A 17,102-nucleotide genomic window follows, 5' to 3' on the forward strand; every position below is an offset into this window, starting at 1 on the left:
GCAACGCAACGCGTAAAAATACAGTATAAGTCATTATAATCCATAATTATGTCCCCACGACGCAACGAATGCCTCGTTTATAATGGGTTTTCATGTTTTTTGTCTTGTCGCTCCGGGAGACGGCATCAACAGTATGGTGAGGGGTGTAACATTTCCGTCTCACGCTTGAGGTATTCGGCCAATCACAATGCACTGAATAGCTGGCCAATCACAGCTCACCTCGCTTTTTCAGACCGATGAGCTTTGTAAAAATCGACGCGTTTCAAAAAGGCGGGGCATAGAGGAGAAACAATAATGTACAGTATGTGGAAAATAATGCGTTTTTTTAACTTTAAACCGCATAAACACATTTCATTACACCAAATACACAAAATAATGTTCTTTTTAGCAGCATCATATGACCCCTTTAACAAATTTGGTCTGTTAAGAAACTTTGCCATGTGAAAGCGAACCGCACCAAGAATAAAAGCAACATTGTAATAATTTGAATCCCGGTTTCGGAACAAAGCAATCGATCTACAGGTGTGAAAGCACCCTTAAAGGCACGCCTGTTTCGATTCCCCAGAAATCTGATTTAATTACAGCATACAGACGAAAAGCATGCGGAGAGCCAAACACCACCACACCCGGAACCGCCCGATGGACATTTTACATTCATTAGCATTAATAGACAACTGATCTTCTCTAGCAGCTTACAAGATACTGGATCATGGATGCAGGGATTTTCTCTCATGCAGTCACAGGAGCATCAGTGGTGTTGGAAGACTGGGGTCTGACTCACAACAGTCTTCAGATCTGGGCAGACCAGTCAAATTCTTCCACAATAGACTCACTAATCTACTTCACTGATGACATAGCAGTGGCACACTGAGCCACTGTACACTCCATTCTATTTAAAATATTTGTCGAAGAAGATTGCATGAATTTTTAATAATTTCAATGTTTAGGCTAATGGGTGTAGCTGAAATAGCCAAACCTGTGAATTAGGTGGGTGTGTCTACATCATTTCTGGACATTTACTCACATCATAGAATGACTTCACAATCACTGCTGTCTTCTTTACCCGAAACAAGGATTTAACAATTCCGATAATTAACATTAGTTTCATTTAAAGACAAATTAAACAACAGGATGAATTTCAGGAAAGTTAATGAGTAGCATTTATTAAGAATTAATGCTAATGATCAAAGGAATAATTAATAAAATGATTAAATAATGTAAAATAAATGAAATAATTAAAATTATTATATTAAATTTATAATTCTAATATGAAAATTGTAATTAAGTAAAGGCGTAATGAAATTTCATTCACGATTCGGATACATATTAAAAATATAAATATGCTGGCATATTGGCATACATTTTTACAACATTTAATTAAAAAATACCCAATGCAACCTATTAGAAAAGCTTTATTTATCTTTATAATATCTTGTTTTTTTTATCTTACAAGAGAAACTGTGGCACACAATGTGCACAGATTAATTTACAAAACTAATGCAAAAACTGTACAGTATATACATGTGAAAAACAAATACAGTTGGTTAATATGTAACAAAAAAAACTTACCATAGGCATTAGTATTATTAAGTGTTTGACACCTATTAAAAAGGTGCAACTGTAAAAATTCATATACACCCTCTAGTGATCTTATATGAGCAGCTCCTGCACAGGAAACAACTAGTGCAACTATAATACTCTATATTTGAGCAAACTTAAACATCAGACTGGTTAAATGCAACAGCAGCAGCAGATCCTGAACTAAGCGATAACTGACAGTGGTCCTCCTAATCTGTAAAAAAGGCCTACATTTTAAGACTCAAATCAAGCAAAAAACTAAAACATCAGATAGTAGAAATTCTTTTGGTCAATAACATTTAAACAAAAATAATTCAACAACATAAGGGGCCACATCAATAAGGTCTGCTGACTGTATCCAATAGAATGCACATTAACAGATCCCAGCCAATACAATACAATAAAAACAGAGCAACTTGTAATGCACAGCATCACTGCAAGAAAAAAAAAATCTAATTAGTGACCTCTATTCAATATTACCCATGCAATAAAGCGTAAGGGACAAACAAAAAGATTGAACTAGTCTCTTTGTCTGCTTTTCAGTGGTGCATGTTTAAGTAATACAGTTAAATTATGCCTCTGTTTGGCCCAAACTCACTTCTATTTTATTACAACACTCTTCCCATCTGCAGCACTAGAAATTGTTATTAGCACAAGGCAATATGTCTAAAACATGAATGGGAATGTCCCGTCTGGCTGACTATCTCCGGCAACAGATGAGTACGAAATGGTTGTGCATGAGACAGACATTGACCCTTCTTCATGAATGTTATCTATTATGAAAGAGTTCCTCTCCTGCTCAACAGGGGGCGCTGTGCGTTAATGACTGTCTGGTGTCACAGCGCCCACTAGCTGTGAGGAGGACTGGCTGCAGTAACAGATGGGTTCCTTGACTAATACACCGAGCGTGTGTGTGTGTGTGTGTGTGTGTGTGTGTGTGTGTATCTGGTGGCCGTCAGAGTCAGTTTTTGAAGGCTCCACAGTGGCTGGCTCTGCAGATAAACTCCTTCAGCATGTTGCCGTCGATCTGCCAGAACGCAGCTGTCTGTGTGACCTCAGTCAAGTGGTTCACACAGAATTTAAAACAGAACTCCTCTAGATCCTTCACATGGAAGAAAGCATGAACGTGCATTTATGAGTGACTGAACAAGTGAGCAAGAACAATCAATATTATCGGGTAAACAGGTGCCTGCTTAAGTGCTCTGGTAAGCCAGGCCTCCAGGGTGGTTTAGAGTTACCTCAGCATCATATCTGATGGCAGCAGACAGCAGAGAGAAAGCGTTCTCCACCGTGATTCCTCTCTTTATGATATGCTGGCACAACTTCTTCAGCCTGTTTTCACAGTATGAGGTTGCCAGGTCCAGTAACCCTGTGAGAGACATCCAAATCCATTCATTTTTTGATGGGTACAACAAAAATGTTCTGACCATCTTGAATTTTCTTTTGGTTTATAACACGCTTTGTAATGGCTAACTTAGTGTTTACAATTCCAAATGTTTTTGTTGTTATAGATTACAAAACACATACAAATAACTAAAACACAGAAGCATACAATACTAAATTTGGTTAAATTAACATTTTTAAATTATAGTACCGTAAATAATAACAATAGTAATAACAACAAATCATCATTATTGATGTTCTATTATTATTGTTATTGTAAATAATAATTATATCATTGCAAATAATAACAACAATAATAACTAATCATTATTTGTGTATTATTGTTATTGTAAAAAAATAATGTTACTGTAAATAATAACTAATCATTTTCAATGTATTGTTATTGTTATAAAATTAATATAAGCCATTATTAACGTATTGTTATGATTGTAAATAATAACTATTCTATTGTTACTAATAACAACAATAACTGATCTTTACTGTTGTATCATTATTGTTGTAAAAAATTATGTTACTGTAAATAATAATAACTAACCATTATTGGTGTATTGTTATTATTGTTGTTAATGTAAATAATAAATATTCTATTTTTAATAATAACTACAACAAATTATTACTAATGTATTACTATTATTATTGTTGTTGTAAATACAAATTATAATATTATTGTAAATAATAGTAATAATAATAATGATTTATAGCTTATTATTCTTTTTCTTATTATTATTATAAGAATAATATGAATAAATAATATTTTACTTTATAAATTATTTTATAGACATGTAGTCCAAAAAACAATAGTGTGAATGGAAAATTAACTGCAACCTGGCAACAAAAATCAGATAGAAGTCCATTTTAAAGCTAGGTAAAAGTCATAGTTTTTTTTCTACTTGGTGTAGTTTTGGTCCATTTTAACTGGTTTCTTATACTCATCTATAAGTTTGCTGGAATATTTTTCTGTAAAACTATGTCTCAAAATGAACCCACCAATGGCGTCTTCAGGAGGAAGATCCACACTGTCAGTGTAGAGGAACTCCAGAAAAGAGCGGTACACCGGGTACGAGAACTGGTCGATCTCAATCACTTCCTTCATATCCTCATTCCAGTGTGACTGAAACATTGATCTGAAGTGCTCACACCTGAAAAGAGGACACAGAAAATGACTAAAAGAGGAGAAATTTGTAATTAGCAGTAACCAAGTGAGCATTAAGCTCTTTAATGCACAAATTATTAATGATGAAACTGGAGTGAGGTCATCACCTGATTTTGAGAACAGCTTTATGGACATGGATGTACTTCCCGTCAACGCTGAATTTGAGGTCCGAGGTCTCAGGATTGTCAAACTCTTTTTTAAGAGACTGGGCCACAGTCAGGAAGTCATCATGCTCTGATGAAAAATACAGCACCGTTATGCAAGACCAGTGACTGCATCAGTTTCTGCAGAGTTTAGTTCTGTGTAATGCACATTAAATAACAGCAGTAATACAGCAACTGCATTAAAATTGCAACAACAGAGCAGCAAAAGAGAACTAAACATCAAAACAACAGCACAAACTCACCCATGGAAAGCAGCCGCCACATCACAGATGGCATGGCGAAGCAGGCGAAGACGTCGTCTGTGCTGCTGAAGTGTGTGAGGTGTGGCAGCACGATGGGCTGTCCACGGCACTGCCCCCACATGAACACCTGACCGCTCTGGGTCTTCGCCACAGAGGTGTGTGTGGAGTGACAGGCGGCGATTTCCACAATCCTGGTCAAAATAGCAGGAAGACATGGAGGAGGCCAAGGTGGAGGAGCAGGGACATGAGGAAGGAAACATGCAGGAGGAGAGGGCACAAACGGGAAAGGACCAAGGGAAGGGGAGGGATACATTAGTCAGATCCTTATATAAATATTATCTGCCCATTAGAGATTACAGAGTTGTTGATTTTATTTTATTTTTTCAGTTTTTATACATTTCCTCAAATTTAAACCAATCTAATAATAGCAGAGATAACTGTAGTGACCTATAGAGTTAGTACAAGTGAGCTACTCTTCAAACTACACCCAAAACAGGATGACTTGCAGGGAGCTCCACTAGACCAACAGAAAATCTCCCTGGGTTGCAACAATTCACACTAACAATGGAACTGACAAAATGCAAACGGCAACATCATGCATTCCTTATTTTGAGCCGCCAACCTAGACAGCATCATTTCAAGTTGTGGAACAAAGGTGGTTTGATTTTCTATATTTCATGTTCCATATTTTGGCCATTTTCTAGGGCAGCATCTCATAAATTGTTTGTAAGGAATCAGTGGGGAAAAAAAAAACAAAAATCACACAAAATGAAAGAAGAGATATGTCGATTACAAATATGCTAAAGTACAAGTATTGACAAGCACAAAAAGTACTGATTAAAAAAAATGACTATTTTCCTCAATATTTTGAGTGATATTTTTTGCGCTTAAGGGTATCACTTTGTTAGCTTGATTTTAAAAGATTTCAAATTTGAGTTTGCATTAGCATGTTGAAGGTTAGGACACTATACAATATAAAAAGGCAGTTCAGTGGCTTTTGGAACAGTGTTATTTATATACCATTGTAGAATTAATTAATATTTTGAATTAGCTTTTATTTTTATATGTTCAGTTTTTTCTTTATTTTAGTTTAAGTTTCAGTAATTTTGTAATGTGTTTTTGACATTTTTATTAGTTTCTTTATATTTATATTTAGCTTTATTTTATTTTTCAGTTTTAGTCATTTTAAAGGGGTCATATGATGTTGCTAAAAAGAACATTATTTTGTGTATTTGGTGTAATGAAATGTGTTTATGCGGTTTAAGTAAAAAAAAAAACGCATTATTTCCCACATATTGTACATTATTGTTTCTTCTCTATGCCCCGCCTTTCTGAAAATTAAACTTATTTTATTTCAGTTATTTGCCAAGGCAACAATTCTTAATATTTTCATCAGCTTTATTGCAATTTTTAATACTTTTAGTTAACAATAACAACTGTTTTAGAACAAAGTCAGTGAGTGAATGAGTAGGCAAGTAATAAAAAAGGAAAAGACATATTCCCAAACCCCATTACCTTTCTTTCTCAGTCATGACCTGTACAGGGCTGAGCTGGTTGCTCTTGTTGCCGGTGCCCAGCTGGCCATAAGTGTTGGCCCCCCATGCATACAGTAGGCCCTCATCGGTCAGTGCTAGAGAATGAGCGTAACCTGACGCAATCTGTGACACAGTGACATGGTTTACATTTTTTACCATTTTTCCACCACTTTTTTTTCACATTTTTTTCAAATCTGCATGGTCACATGGGTTGTGTGGAAAAACAAACTGCTTGTTTCTTCGTTGTCAATTCTTGTTGCTATTTTTTTATACATTACTGTTCAAAGGTTTGGGGTCAGTACAATTTTTTTTATGTTTTTGAAGTCTCTTATGCTCACAAAGACTGCATTCATTTACAATACAGTAAAAACAGTACTATTGTTAAATAATATTACAAATGAAAATGAAAAACATATTCCGGTCACATGATCCTTCGGAGATCATTCTAATATGCTGATTTGGTGTCCAATAAACATTTCTTATTATTATCTGTGTTAAAGACAGTTGTGCTGTATAATAATTTCCAGGATTCTTTGATGAACAGTTAATTTGAAGAACAGCATTCATTTGAAATAGAAATCTTTTTTGATCAATTGCTTTTGAATTATTGCTAAATATAAGTATTACTTTCTTTCAAATAATAATCTTACTGACCTCAAACTTTTGAACGGTAGTGTATATTAGTATGTTACATGTACAGCTAACAATCTATCTGAGAACATGGCAGATCTTGTGTTTCGTACCTGCAGCACACAGAGGCCTTGTAGTGCAATCAAACGACACGGTGTCAGCTGGTTCCCATTGTTGCCTAACCCTAGCTGGCCGTTACCATTGTAACCCCAGCCATAAACCTGAAACACACACACACACACATTTCACCACTAACAAACACGCAACTCAGCTACAGTGAGAAATACAGTAAGACGACTTGCGTGCTAAACAGTCAATAGTCAACACATAGCACTTTTACATAGCATGTTGCATATTTCCATAAAAACGAAGGATATAAATGATTAATTTCATCCCTTACCTCGCCATTATCCGCCACAGCCATGGATGAAGTCTGTCCACAAGCTATACTGACCATCACTTTATTCTGCAGAGAGTTGGACACCTTGCGAGGCGTTGGCTGGTTGGCGGTGGACCCTGAACCCACCTGACCACAGTTGTTATAGCCCCATGCAAACACCTAGGGTGACATACAATTAGCAACTAAGTTAATTAGCAGGAACGTTAGGATAAAAATAGTAATTTATAAAAACAACTGACTGGATGTCTACGAATGTTTTTGTGTGAGCTATAAAAATAAACTTGCACTACACAGCTAGCACATTTAATGAAGCTCAATCAGACAAAGACAAACAGAGTGTTACACCCAAGCTGATCTTGGTAGTCACAGAGAGAACAAAAGCCCTCACAGCTTAGCAAAAAAGGTCACACGCTCCTTATTACAGCGAGCATGATGAGGCTAAGCGGCTAACTATACTTGCTAAACAGATGAGGATAGAGAGGAGGGTTTTGTCAAAGCAAAATCCACCTAATACCCTTTAAAATGTAACCTACATATTTAACCTACTACTGGAGTGTTTCTAAAGAGACTGATAAAAGGGAAATTGTTATATGCAAAAGAAACAGGAAGGATTTTGCTTGGATTATGGGATTAGCATGTGACACGGAGCAATGTTAACATAGAAACTATATTCTGAAACTGTCTGATTAGTCCATGCCATCAGATTCGCAGTATCTCAATATTTTGACCCTAATTAATGGACATATCTGTGCATCAATAGGTTGATCTGGGTATTTTGACCAACAGGCAATGTTTTAAATTAACCTAAATGTGAGAAACACAGCTAAATCAGTCTGTGGTCCACTAAAGCCTACAAGTCTCATACCCCAAATAAAAGAGGACATCTCTAAGAAATACTTCTTTAAAAAAGAGATCATGTGATAAAGTTTAATAGGGTTTCTGTGCTGTCCCTTTTTCTTTGTCTTATTGTAAAGCAAGTTCACCAACAATGGCATTGCTAGTCTAGCAGCTGAAGATCTGGACAATTCAGTAGTTTGATTCTATGCCATCTTTTAAGATTTTTAAATGCCCTACTCCTGGCCTAACTATCAAAAACTTTCACAACCCTTGAGTTTTGTTTAGTATTATTACCTCAATCAGACTAATACTGCATGCACTGATGTGTCTCCTGTTACCTGTGGAAATGTTCTTTTAGAACACATTAAAACACACATCGTTTCTTTTACCTATGATCTTTCAGCACCTTTTATATATTTTAGCATTTTATATATTTTATATAACGTAAATCTATTGACATTTTCGTCAACGAATAAAAACGAGACGAAAATGTTAGGGAGGGACGATTTGGGAAGAGATTCATTCAGAACGAATCTGCTGCGTGGTTCGGAGGTAAGATGCGTACATATGAACTGGCGGGACATAAGCTAACATTCACTTGCTGCTCAAAAATGTCAGTATGTGGGAGTAAGAGAAGAGCAGACATATGGATAAATCTGACGACGCAAGAGAGAACTCAATTCGGTCCGGTTTTCTGAGCGCAGACACTGAAGCATACACACACATAAATCGCGTCTCACAGCGCGCGAGTACTCTTTCGCATCGTATGAACGGAGAATTACACACAAAATGATGTCGAATTGTTCGTTTTGATGAGTATTCATGTAAACACAGTTGATTGTGTCTTAAGTTAACGTAAACAGCAGGGAGAACGTGTATCAGTACATTGCATCCATTGCAGCTGTGCATTCGGTTTTAAAGGGATTGCAGCCTAATTTAGTTGCTAGTGTACGAGTCATTGATGTTAATCAAGCAACAACAGAAAGACAGAAAATCACGCACAGCTCTTGACTGAAAAACTTTAGTAGCCCTAAAGATTAATCTAAATGTATTTATAAAAATAAATGTCTGCTTGAAAGAATAAATATGGTAAACAAGTTGCTATAAAGAATGCATAATTAGCCTATATAACCATTAGTATTTAATTAAAAAGAAGACCATGGTCTTGTTCTTTATGAGAAGTGGTTTTATTTAATTTTATAGAAGCCCATTTCCATCACATATGAAAAAAATATTACCATTTACCAAAGCATGATTCGGCATATGAGGTCATAATTATTACAAACATTTACGAGATTCTAAGTCATGCTTATGAGATAACAGGTCAAATTGATGGGATGAAAAGTCAAAATTATGAGATAATTTGACATAACAAAAATGCCATAATTATGCCACAAAGCAAAGCATTTACTAAAGTTTTTTTTCTTATGTGGTAAAAATGGGCTCCCTACTCATGCAATGCATCAATTAAGTGTGATGGAAAAACAGTTCCCAAGCCTCACCTCACCCTCATGGGTCAGAGCCAACGAGTGGTGAGAACCACAGGCCACCTCAGTCACCCTCTTATTCTGCAGGTTAGTGGTCACCAAAATAGGAGACACACCTTGATTGGTCGTCCCATTGCCCAACTGACTGTATCCATTATGCCCCCATGCATACAACTCCCCCTCTGGAAGTAGAAAAAGGGCTTTGAATAAGACAGTAGTATAAAAATACATACCCATTACTGTATTTAAGCATTTACATAGAAGATCTATAATGTATCCAGACAGGCAAGTGATTTTACATTATGTCTCTACTTTAACTAGAGGTGAAGCCACAAAATACTTTCAATTTACATAGAATATAGAGATTTAAGCTTGTACTTACCTTGTGTAGCCAGCAGAACATGAGGGCCACTGCCATAGCTCAAACTGATCAGCTTCTTTCCAGTCAGACTGTCCAGCTTTTTAGGAACAATTGTGCTCTGACTGTCTCCAGTGCCCAGACAATTACTGCAGTTCAAACCCAACACGTACACCTGTGCCAGGACATCCAGATTCATTTTCATATGAAGGTACAGAAGCCCTTCATGAACCTTCATACAAACTGCAAGATACAAACTACTAAAACAGGTCATGTAAGCTTACACCACCAAGAGCCACACAGACAAAGCAGATACTTGATTTTCAGTTGATTTTAAGATACTATCAGGTTCTTGATCAGCTTACTTCGTCATCGTGGGTGATGTAGATGGCCTCATTCGCAAATGCTCCAAAGATGCATGCCTGTCGTATGGAGGCGAGCTCCTGTGTACTCAAGAGCGTGAAGAGAGGCCACTTACTCACATCCACCATGGCAACACTCCTTTGTAAGCGCAGGGGATGGGGTTTGGAGACGAGAAGATACCTGCTGTGCGTGCCTTTGAAACAAGACACATACACGACTACTCAACAGTATGTAATAATTACGATTTTTAAATGTGTTTAAAAGATGTCTCTCATGCAAAATACATTAAAAACAGTAATATTCTAAAATAAGGTTACACTTTATTTTGATAGTGCACTTTGGACATTCTACGAACTATAAGTAACTTTGCAACTACATGTCAAATAACTCTCCGAGTAGACTGTTAGGTTTAGGGCTAGTAGAATAAGTTGACATATACTTGCAAAGTTTCTTATAATCAGTATGTTGTATGTTGTGGACCCATCAAAATAAAGTGTTAGAAGATATTAAGCAGACAGTCTACTAATACTCTAATGACTGCTAGTTGACATGTAGTTGCAAAGTTACTTACTGTTAGTAGAATGTCCAAAGTGGACTATCAAAACAAAGTGTTACCTAAAATAATATTACCATTTAAAAAAAAGTTTTGCTTAAATATATTTTAAAATATAATGTATTCCTGTGATGACAAAGCTGAATTTACAGCATAATTACTCCAGTCTTCAGTGTCACACGATTCTTCAGAAATCATTCTGATATGCTGATTTGCTTCTCAGCTCAATTATTATTTCAAGATCAAGCTGGGATTAATTGCCCTAACAAGGGTGACAGATGATCACTGCACTTGGTAAGATATTATACCCTATGATACCACAGCTCACAATAATTTACACGACAACACACTTGCATAATATACAAAAAGGCTTTTTTGTTTGGAGCAGCACTGAACTGATGAACCTAAAGCCTATTTGTCTGTTATTTTATCACTGAAACACTTCGGTGCAATTCTTTATAACGGACCAACTGCTAAAACTCACTAGTTACAGCTTTTATTGTATCTGTGTCACTTTTACAGCTGATCGGGGACCAGTCGCGACCGTGTGGCAAAATCCAAAGTAAAACCAAAAAGTAAACAGAAGCACTGTCTGCTAGTGTGTAATGTGCATGCGAAATAAATCGCTAAATCAGCAGGGTTGGTTTAAACGTATCTTCTTGCAGGCTTGCGTAACTGTGTGTAATAGCAAAGCTCAGTTAGCCTGACAGCTACTGCATCAGGACATGAGATAGACTCAGAATACAGAAACAACGGTTTTCATCAAGACAACGCCACAAAACCTACCTAGTGACTACAGGAGTTTGAGACCATGCAGTTAACGAGTTATCCAGTCCCTCTAGGAGCCTGTAGCGCCAGCAGTATGACCACGGAAACGCGTTCACGCCAGATAGAAAACCAACTCACTTGTTTCCTGATCACTTCTTCTTCTTAATGTTTAACGGCGGTTGGCATCCATTACCGCCACCATCTTTTCCTGATCACTGTTGCTACGGCTCCATGAATGACTGCTCAACTGTCCAATCACAGGCTGCTTGTACGTCGCCCCTACTTCATGGATTGGTTGTAGCAGAAGGCTGGAGATAAAGGAGGCGGGACTTCACAAAATGAGGATGACAAAATACACGCGAAAATAAGCCACATGTTGATAATAATAATAATAATAATAATAGAAATAAAAGAGGGAGGAAGGGAAAAAAATCTGTTAAACCGTAATGTAAAAATTTATTATTATTATTATTATTATCCCACTTCATATTAGGTGGGTTTAACTACTATGTACTATAAAAATATAAAAAAACGGCAGGTAAATTGTAGGCCTACTCATTGTTTTTGATGTTGAATTGCAAAACACCTTTGTTGCTACTGAAGTGGGATATGGTTAAAGTTAGGCCAGGATTATCAGAATCAGAATCAGAATAAGAAGAGCTTTATTACCAAGTATGTTTACACACACAAGGAATTTGACTTCTGCCACTCTGATCTCCTTTGTTAGTCTGTTCCCGGCCTGGTTATACAAGATTTTATCCCCACTTCTGTAAGCATCCTCATAGAAGAATCGCGGAGCTCAGCGTCCTTGCTGCCATTTGCGGCGCCATGCAAAGTAGTTATATGTACTATATAGCATGATTAGTAGTTAGGATTGGTTTAGGTTAGGGTTAAAAATGGGTTAAGGGTCGATAATGTAATTACAGATGTAACTACAGAAATTAATTACATGAGTAACTAGACTACATGCAGGATTTTTTTTAAATGTTAGTACAATGTAAAACGCTCGGTTCCCTGAGATAAGGTAACGAGTGTTGCGTCGTCGTTTGACGACTGCTTGGGGAAACTCCTGTTTACTCTATTACTGAAGCCTGATTGGTTAACGTTTGTGTAGTTGCACAAACCAATGGCGCTCAAGCCCACCAGAAGGAGCGGAGCTGACCGTTATATAAGTCGGCTCGGAGCGCCATCACATCAGAATCATACAACTGAAGCGACAGCCATCGATTTGCGTGCAACTATAGCACAGCCAGTAACGCAACGCTCGTTCCCTTATCTCAGGGAACCAAGGTTATGTGAGTAACCGGAGCCTTCCCTATCGAAAGGTAACTCCCGTTGCGTCGTCGTTTGATGCCTGCTTGGGGAACGTATCCAGTAGCGCCGTTCTATAAGCAGATGCAGCACTTAGCCTGCTCCGCGAGCTCAGCCAAGGAACGCTCAGTGAGGGCTCCATAAGCCTGAGCCACAAAGAGACCCGAGAACGTTCTGAGGTCTACTTGAGATAACTCTCCCCACCCGAGGGGAAGGGGGGGGGGTAAGCATTAGGTGGATAAGACCCGCGCCTGCAGGGCAGCGACGTCCAAATTGTAGAATCTAATAAAGGTAGACGGCGACGACCAGCTGGCAGCCGCACAAATCTCCCCAATTGAGATTCCACTGGACCAGGCCCAAGAGGAGGCCATTCCTCTGGTGGAATGGGCCCTCACACCTAAAGAGCATTGCAAGCCAGCTGAGGCATAAGCCAGAGCTATAGCAACTACTATCCAATGAGATATTTTCTTTGCTTTGTGACAGGCAGCCCTTTAGAGCGACCTCCAAAGCACACAAAAAGCTGCTCTGATTGTTTGAAAGACTCTGAGCACTTAATGTAAACTCGCAGTGCCCGGAGAAGGCATAACAAGTTGGGACTTTGTTCGCCATCCGTTCCAGGGAGGGCTAAAAGGGAAATGACCTGGGCTCTAAACGGAGTTGAGAGCACCTTCGGTACATAACCGCTGTGCAGTTGAAGAATGACTTTACAGTCGTTGGGTCCAAACTCAAGACAGGAAGCACTGACAGACAGGGCTTGCAAGTCCCCTACTCGCTTGACTGATGCCAGGGCCAAAAGCAGAGCAGTTTTGAGTGTCATGACCCTTAAGCCGGCTGTTTGAAGTGGCTCAAAGAGGGAGCTCTTGAGAGCTCTCAGGACTATAGACAAGTCCCATACTGGCACCATCCTAGGGCGAGGAGGGTTTAACCCTCCTTTAACCCTTTGACAATACTTTATTGAACCTTTTCTGATAAGTGTGCGCTGCAAACGCGAGCATTTTTGACGATTGTTTCTGTCCAGCCTGCTTGTTTTATCGCGTTTAACCACAGCTGTCGTCGGTTTTTTTGTCTGGCAGTGGCAGCAGGTATGCGATAAAATTTCTAATTTGAGGCTATATTACGTCGATTCTGGCACCCAACGTCACAACAAGATGATATTTTAAGCTCCTTATGTAGCCGAATCTGCGTTGGTTTGAATTGGCCGCCTCCAGTTTTTGCTTTGTATTGCCTCCACTCCAGCTTGCGCTGTGACGTAACTGTGACGTCGGCCCTAAAAGGGTCTATAGCCACTCGTAGCAGTAGAATACAACGTAAAATCTTAGAATAAACATTTATATATTTCTAAGTTTTAACTTAGCAGTAATAAACATTCAAATATATTCAAAATATTAACTTTCATATATTATACATATTGTCAAGTCATAGCGTCAGGATTGTTTGCATTATTTACAGTTCAGTTTCTGGGATCCCGGAGCAGGTTGGCCCGCATACAAAGTTGACAAACCTGTTTAAAAATCTGGATCAACTAGTCGAGCTGAAACACACGGTCAGTCCTGAGCTAAAGTTTCAGATACATATAGCCATTCACAAAGCGTCGCTTCTGCTTTGCATACGATTTCCCTCGGGGGAAAAAAAGATAATTCGCTGAGTGAAATTAAGGATTCCGCCAGATACCAGTCCACACCTACCGAGATAAAGACAACAAGAGTCCGTAAGTTCAATCAGAAGCACGTCTCTCACATCAGGATGGGTGCCATTAAGTCTAAACGGTTTAAAAAGACTCCTCAGGTTCTCCTCATGGGCTTGGATTCGGCTGGGAAGTCTACTTTGCTGTACAGACAGCAGCGTGGTGTGGTGATGGAGACCTCGCCTACTGTGGGTTTCAATGTTGCGACTGTAGAGCTGGACAAGAAGACCTCACTGTCCGTGTGGGATATTGGGGGACAAGGAACCATGAGGCCCAATTGGAAATACTACCTAGAGGGATGTAAGGTCCTGGTTTTCGTGTTGGACAGCAGTGATCGTGCCAGGATGGGAGAAGCTCAGAAAGCCCTGAAGAAGATTCTGAGTCATGAGCATTTGAAAGGAGTTCCCCTGATGGTGCTGGCTAACAAAAAAGATCTGCCAAACTCTCTGACTATTAGAGAGGTGTCTACATTGATGGAGCTGGATAGTTACACAGATCGGGTGTGGGAGATCCAAGCTTGCAGCGCCCTGAAGGGACTGGGTCTCCAACAAGCCTTTCTCTCTATAGCTAAACTAATGCATAAAGCATAAGCAAGATACTACCTAGCTGAGTAGGGAATACAAAGAATTTAGTTCAAACTTGACAGTCGCCTTTTATCTAAGCGTGAACTTAATAACAAGCAAAATGAAGAGGTTTGATCATGGTACTATCATACTAAGACCAAGAATGTTGGGAAATAATTGACTGATTGAACTACTGCACTTGTTCATTGTTGTTATATATGCTGTAAATATTATGTTTATGTTTTACTTGTCTTCATGTGCTGTACTTCTAGCATGTGCACTGTAATTACTGCAAACATCTTTTCCTTTGTAAATGAATGCCATGTTGCCGTGTGAAGATTAATTTGGCAACCAAAAGTGATTTCGATGAGAATCCTGTGATACATACATTTTGATATTGGAAACTTTATTGAAGAAAATTCATAGAAATCAGATGCTTTTAAATGCAATTTCGGTTTTAGGTAACACTTTACAATAAGGTTCAATTTGTCAATTTAGGTTAACTACATTAGTTTGAAACATTTACATCAAAAATAAGCAAACAGGTGTGATGAAACATGAATTGAACCAATTTGTGCTTTCTATCGTACTGGTCTGGATAAGGTAGTTTGGTAAGGGGGATTAGTGGGAAACTGATCCTAGATCAGTGTAAAAAAGCTAAATAAGGATTCACTGTTTAGGTGTCATAGGGCAGGAATGCAGATAGTATGTTGCTATGAGTCAGTATTTGGTGTGAACATCCTTTGTGTCTTTAACACTGCAATTATGCAAAGATACGCCTTAACAACTGTTCCTCTAATATTCTGTGTACGCAATAAATGTGTATAATACATCAACTGCAGTACATCCTCTCCACATCTCATTCTGTTCACTTTGAAAGGCTAATTATAACTCTGATAATGATATGGTTGATTACTAACGACCAGACTTCCTCTGATTTTATCTGTTATTTTTCTTTGGATACTGATGAATTCTTCTTAAATCCCTCCATGACTGCCAGAGGAGGAGTCCAGGCACCACCACCCAGATTCCATTGAAGAACACCAGGTAGACCCACAGGTACAGCCAGTTGCTGGTGTTCAGGTTAGGGCTTCCGATTAGCCAGTCTGGACAGAAGGTCATCCAGTCCCCCTACAACTCACACACACACAGTGTGATCTGAACAAAGTGCCTGGTTCAGAAAAAAAGTGAGACATTCACACAATTGCATAAAACGGTGTTAAAGGTCAAGAACCCCTTAATAATCATTTTATTTGCAGATTGTGGGATGGAGTTTGAATTGGAAATGAAAGCTGGATTGAGTTTGGCAAGTGGACAGAATCTAAAATGGATTGTATTTACATTAGAACAGATCTTTCTTCAGTATTATTTTGAAATCTGTTGCTTGATTTACCTGTAGTGCTTGTCTTTGATAATGGCGTAGACTAGAAGCAGAGCCAAAGAACCATCTAAAACCACTGTCAGAAGCTCCAGAGATACTATTGTCGGGTCTGAGTACAACCAGCGCTCATCTGCCTTGCCATATTCTTTCCCTGTTGAGTATTTTAATATTAATTAAATATTAAAGCTGCAGTCCGTAAGTTTTTCCTCTTTGTCGCCATCTCTGTTTGAAAACCTGGAATTGCAGTTACATGTGGAATTATCTTCATTGTGTGGGTTGTACTCTGGCACGGCTCCAGTGCGGATGAATCTAATGTTTTGAGGAGTATGTGTGGCAGTCAGTCACTGCACCGGTGTGAATCCTATACTTAGTAATCACAGATTCTAGCCTATGTCTTGGAATATATGACCCAAATAAGAATTTTCACCATATATTGTCATCTGAACAAGTAAGTAACAAGTCTGCCACGTTTGTTCTGACCAACTGAGGAAAAAAGCATTACAATAAATCGCGCTACCAATGGTGATTAAATCTAAAGATCAGTTAGCTCATATCACATCAAACCGTTCAAATTATTATTATTGTTATACTTTATTCTAAAATGATTAATGTTAACAACATCGGCATTGGTGACTATGAGTATAGTGTGTATTAGCGTGTAGATTTCAATTTCTGTACAGTCTAATCTCTA

General features: G+C 38.3%; 3 protein-coding genes across 4 annotated transcripts in view; 1 reads left to right on the forward strand and 2 right to left on the reverse strand.

Moving 5' to 3' along the window:
* Positions 1 to 1,395: 1,395 nt before the first annotated feature.
* Positions 1,396 to 11,768, reverse strand: LOC107746269 (RCC1 and BTB domain-containing protein 1-like). Of its 2 annotated transcripts, none has more exons than XM_016560401.1 (12): positions 11,611 to 11,768; positions 10,154 to 10,344; positions 9,813 to 9,963; positions 9,446 to 9,612; positions 7,107 to 7,265; positions 6,820 to 6,927; positions 6,057 to 6,199; positions 4,542 to 4,732; positions 4,243 to 4,369; positions 3,970 to 4,121; positions 2,817 to 2,947; positions 1,396 to 2,680 (listed from the first exon to the last, which is right to left on the reverse strand). In XM_016560401.1, the coding sequence occupies exons 2-12, from the start codon at positions 10,277 to 10,279 to the stop codon at positions 2,540 to 2,542; spliced, it is 1,596 nt and encodes a 531-aa protein (XP_016415887.1). In that variant the 5' UTR covers positions 10,280 to 10,344; positions 11,611 to 11,768; the 3' UTR covers positions 1,396 to 2,539. The 2 variants fall into 2 exon arrangements, with proteins under 2 accessions (XP_016415887.1, XP_016415886.1); XM_016560400.1 differs by having other exon boundaries at positions 11,491 to 11,768.
* Positions 11,769 to 14,388: 2,620 nt separating this feature from the next.
* On the forward strand, positions 14,389 to 15,078 carry LOC107746302 (ADP-ribosylation factor-like protein 11). Its single transcript, XM_016560445.1, has one exon. It carries the CDS (start codon positions 14,527 to 14,529, stop codon positions 15,055 to 15,057), a length of 531 nt encoding a protein of 176 aa, XP_016415931.1. The 5' UTR covers positions 14,389 to 14,526; the 3' UTR covers positions 15,058 to 15,078.
* An 889-nt stretch (positions 15,079 to 15,967) lies between these two features.
* Positions 15,968 to 17,102, reverse strand: part of LOC107746301 (emopamil-binding protein-like) — a 2,183-nt gene continuing 1,048 nt past the window's right edge. The window contains 2 exon segments of the mRNA XM_016560444.1: positions 15,968 to 16,201; positions 16,424 to 16,562. Of these exon segments, the coding sequence (XP_016415930.1) occupies positions 15,970 to 16,201; positions 16,424 to 16,562 (371 nt within the window). The 3' untranslated portion in view covers positions 15,968 to 15,969.

This window comes from Sinocyclocheilus rhinocerous, unplaced genomic scaffold (genome assembly GCF_001515625.1).
Source record: "Sinocyclocheilus rhinocerous isolate Xijiao unplaced genomic scaffold, SAMN03320098_v1.1 scaffold798, whole genome shotgun sequence".
Lineage (NCBI taxonomy): Eukaryota > Metazoa > Chordata > Actinopteri > Cypriniformes > Cyprinidae > Sinocyclocheilus > Sinocyclocheilus rhinocerous.

Excerpts from the sequence above, each read along its gene's own strand:
- LOC107746269 (XM_016560401.1), bottom strand. The coding sequence starts at position 10,279 with ATGGTGGATGTGAGTAAGTGGCCTCTCTTCACGCTCTTGAGTACACAG. Across the intron at positions 9,613-9,812 it reads TGTTCTGCTGGCTACACAAG|AGGGGGAGTTGTATGCATGG; the intron begins GTAAGTACAAGC and ends TTCTACTTCCAG. Across the intron at positions 7,266-9,445 it reads CTCTGACCCATGAGGGTGAG|GTGTTTGCATGGGGCTATAA; the intron begins GTGAGGCTTGGG and ends ATGTCACCCTAG.
- LOC107746302 (XM_016560445.1), top strand. The coding sequence starts at position 14,527 with ATGGGTGCCATTAAGTCTAAACGGTTTAAAAAGACTCCTCAGGTTCTC.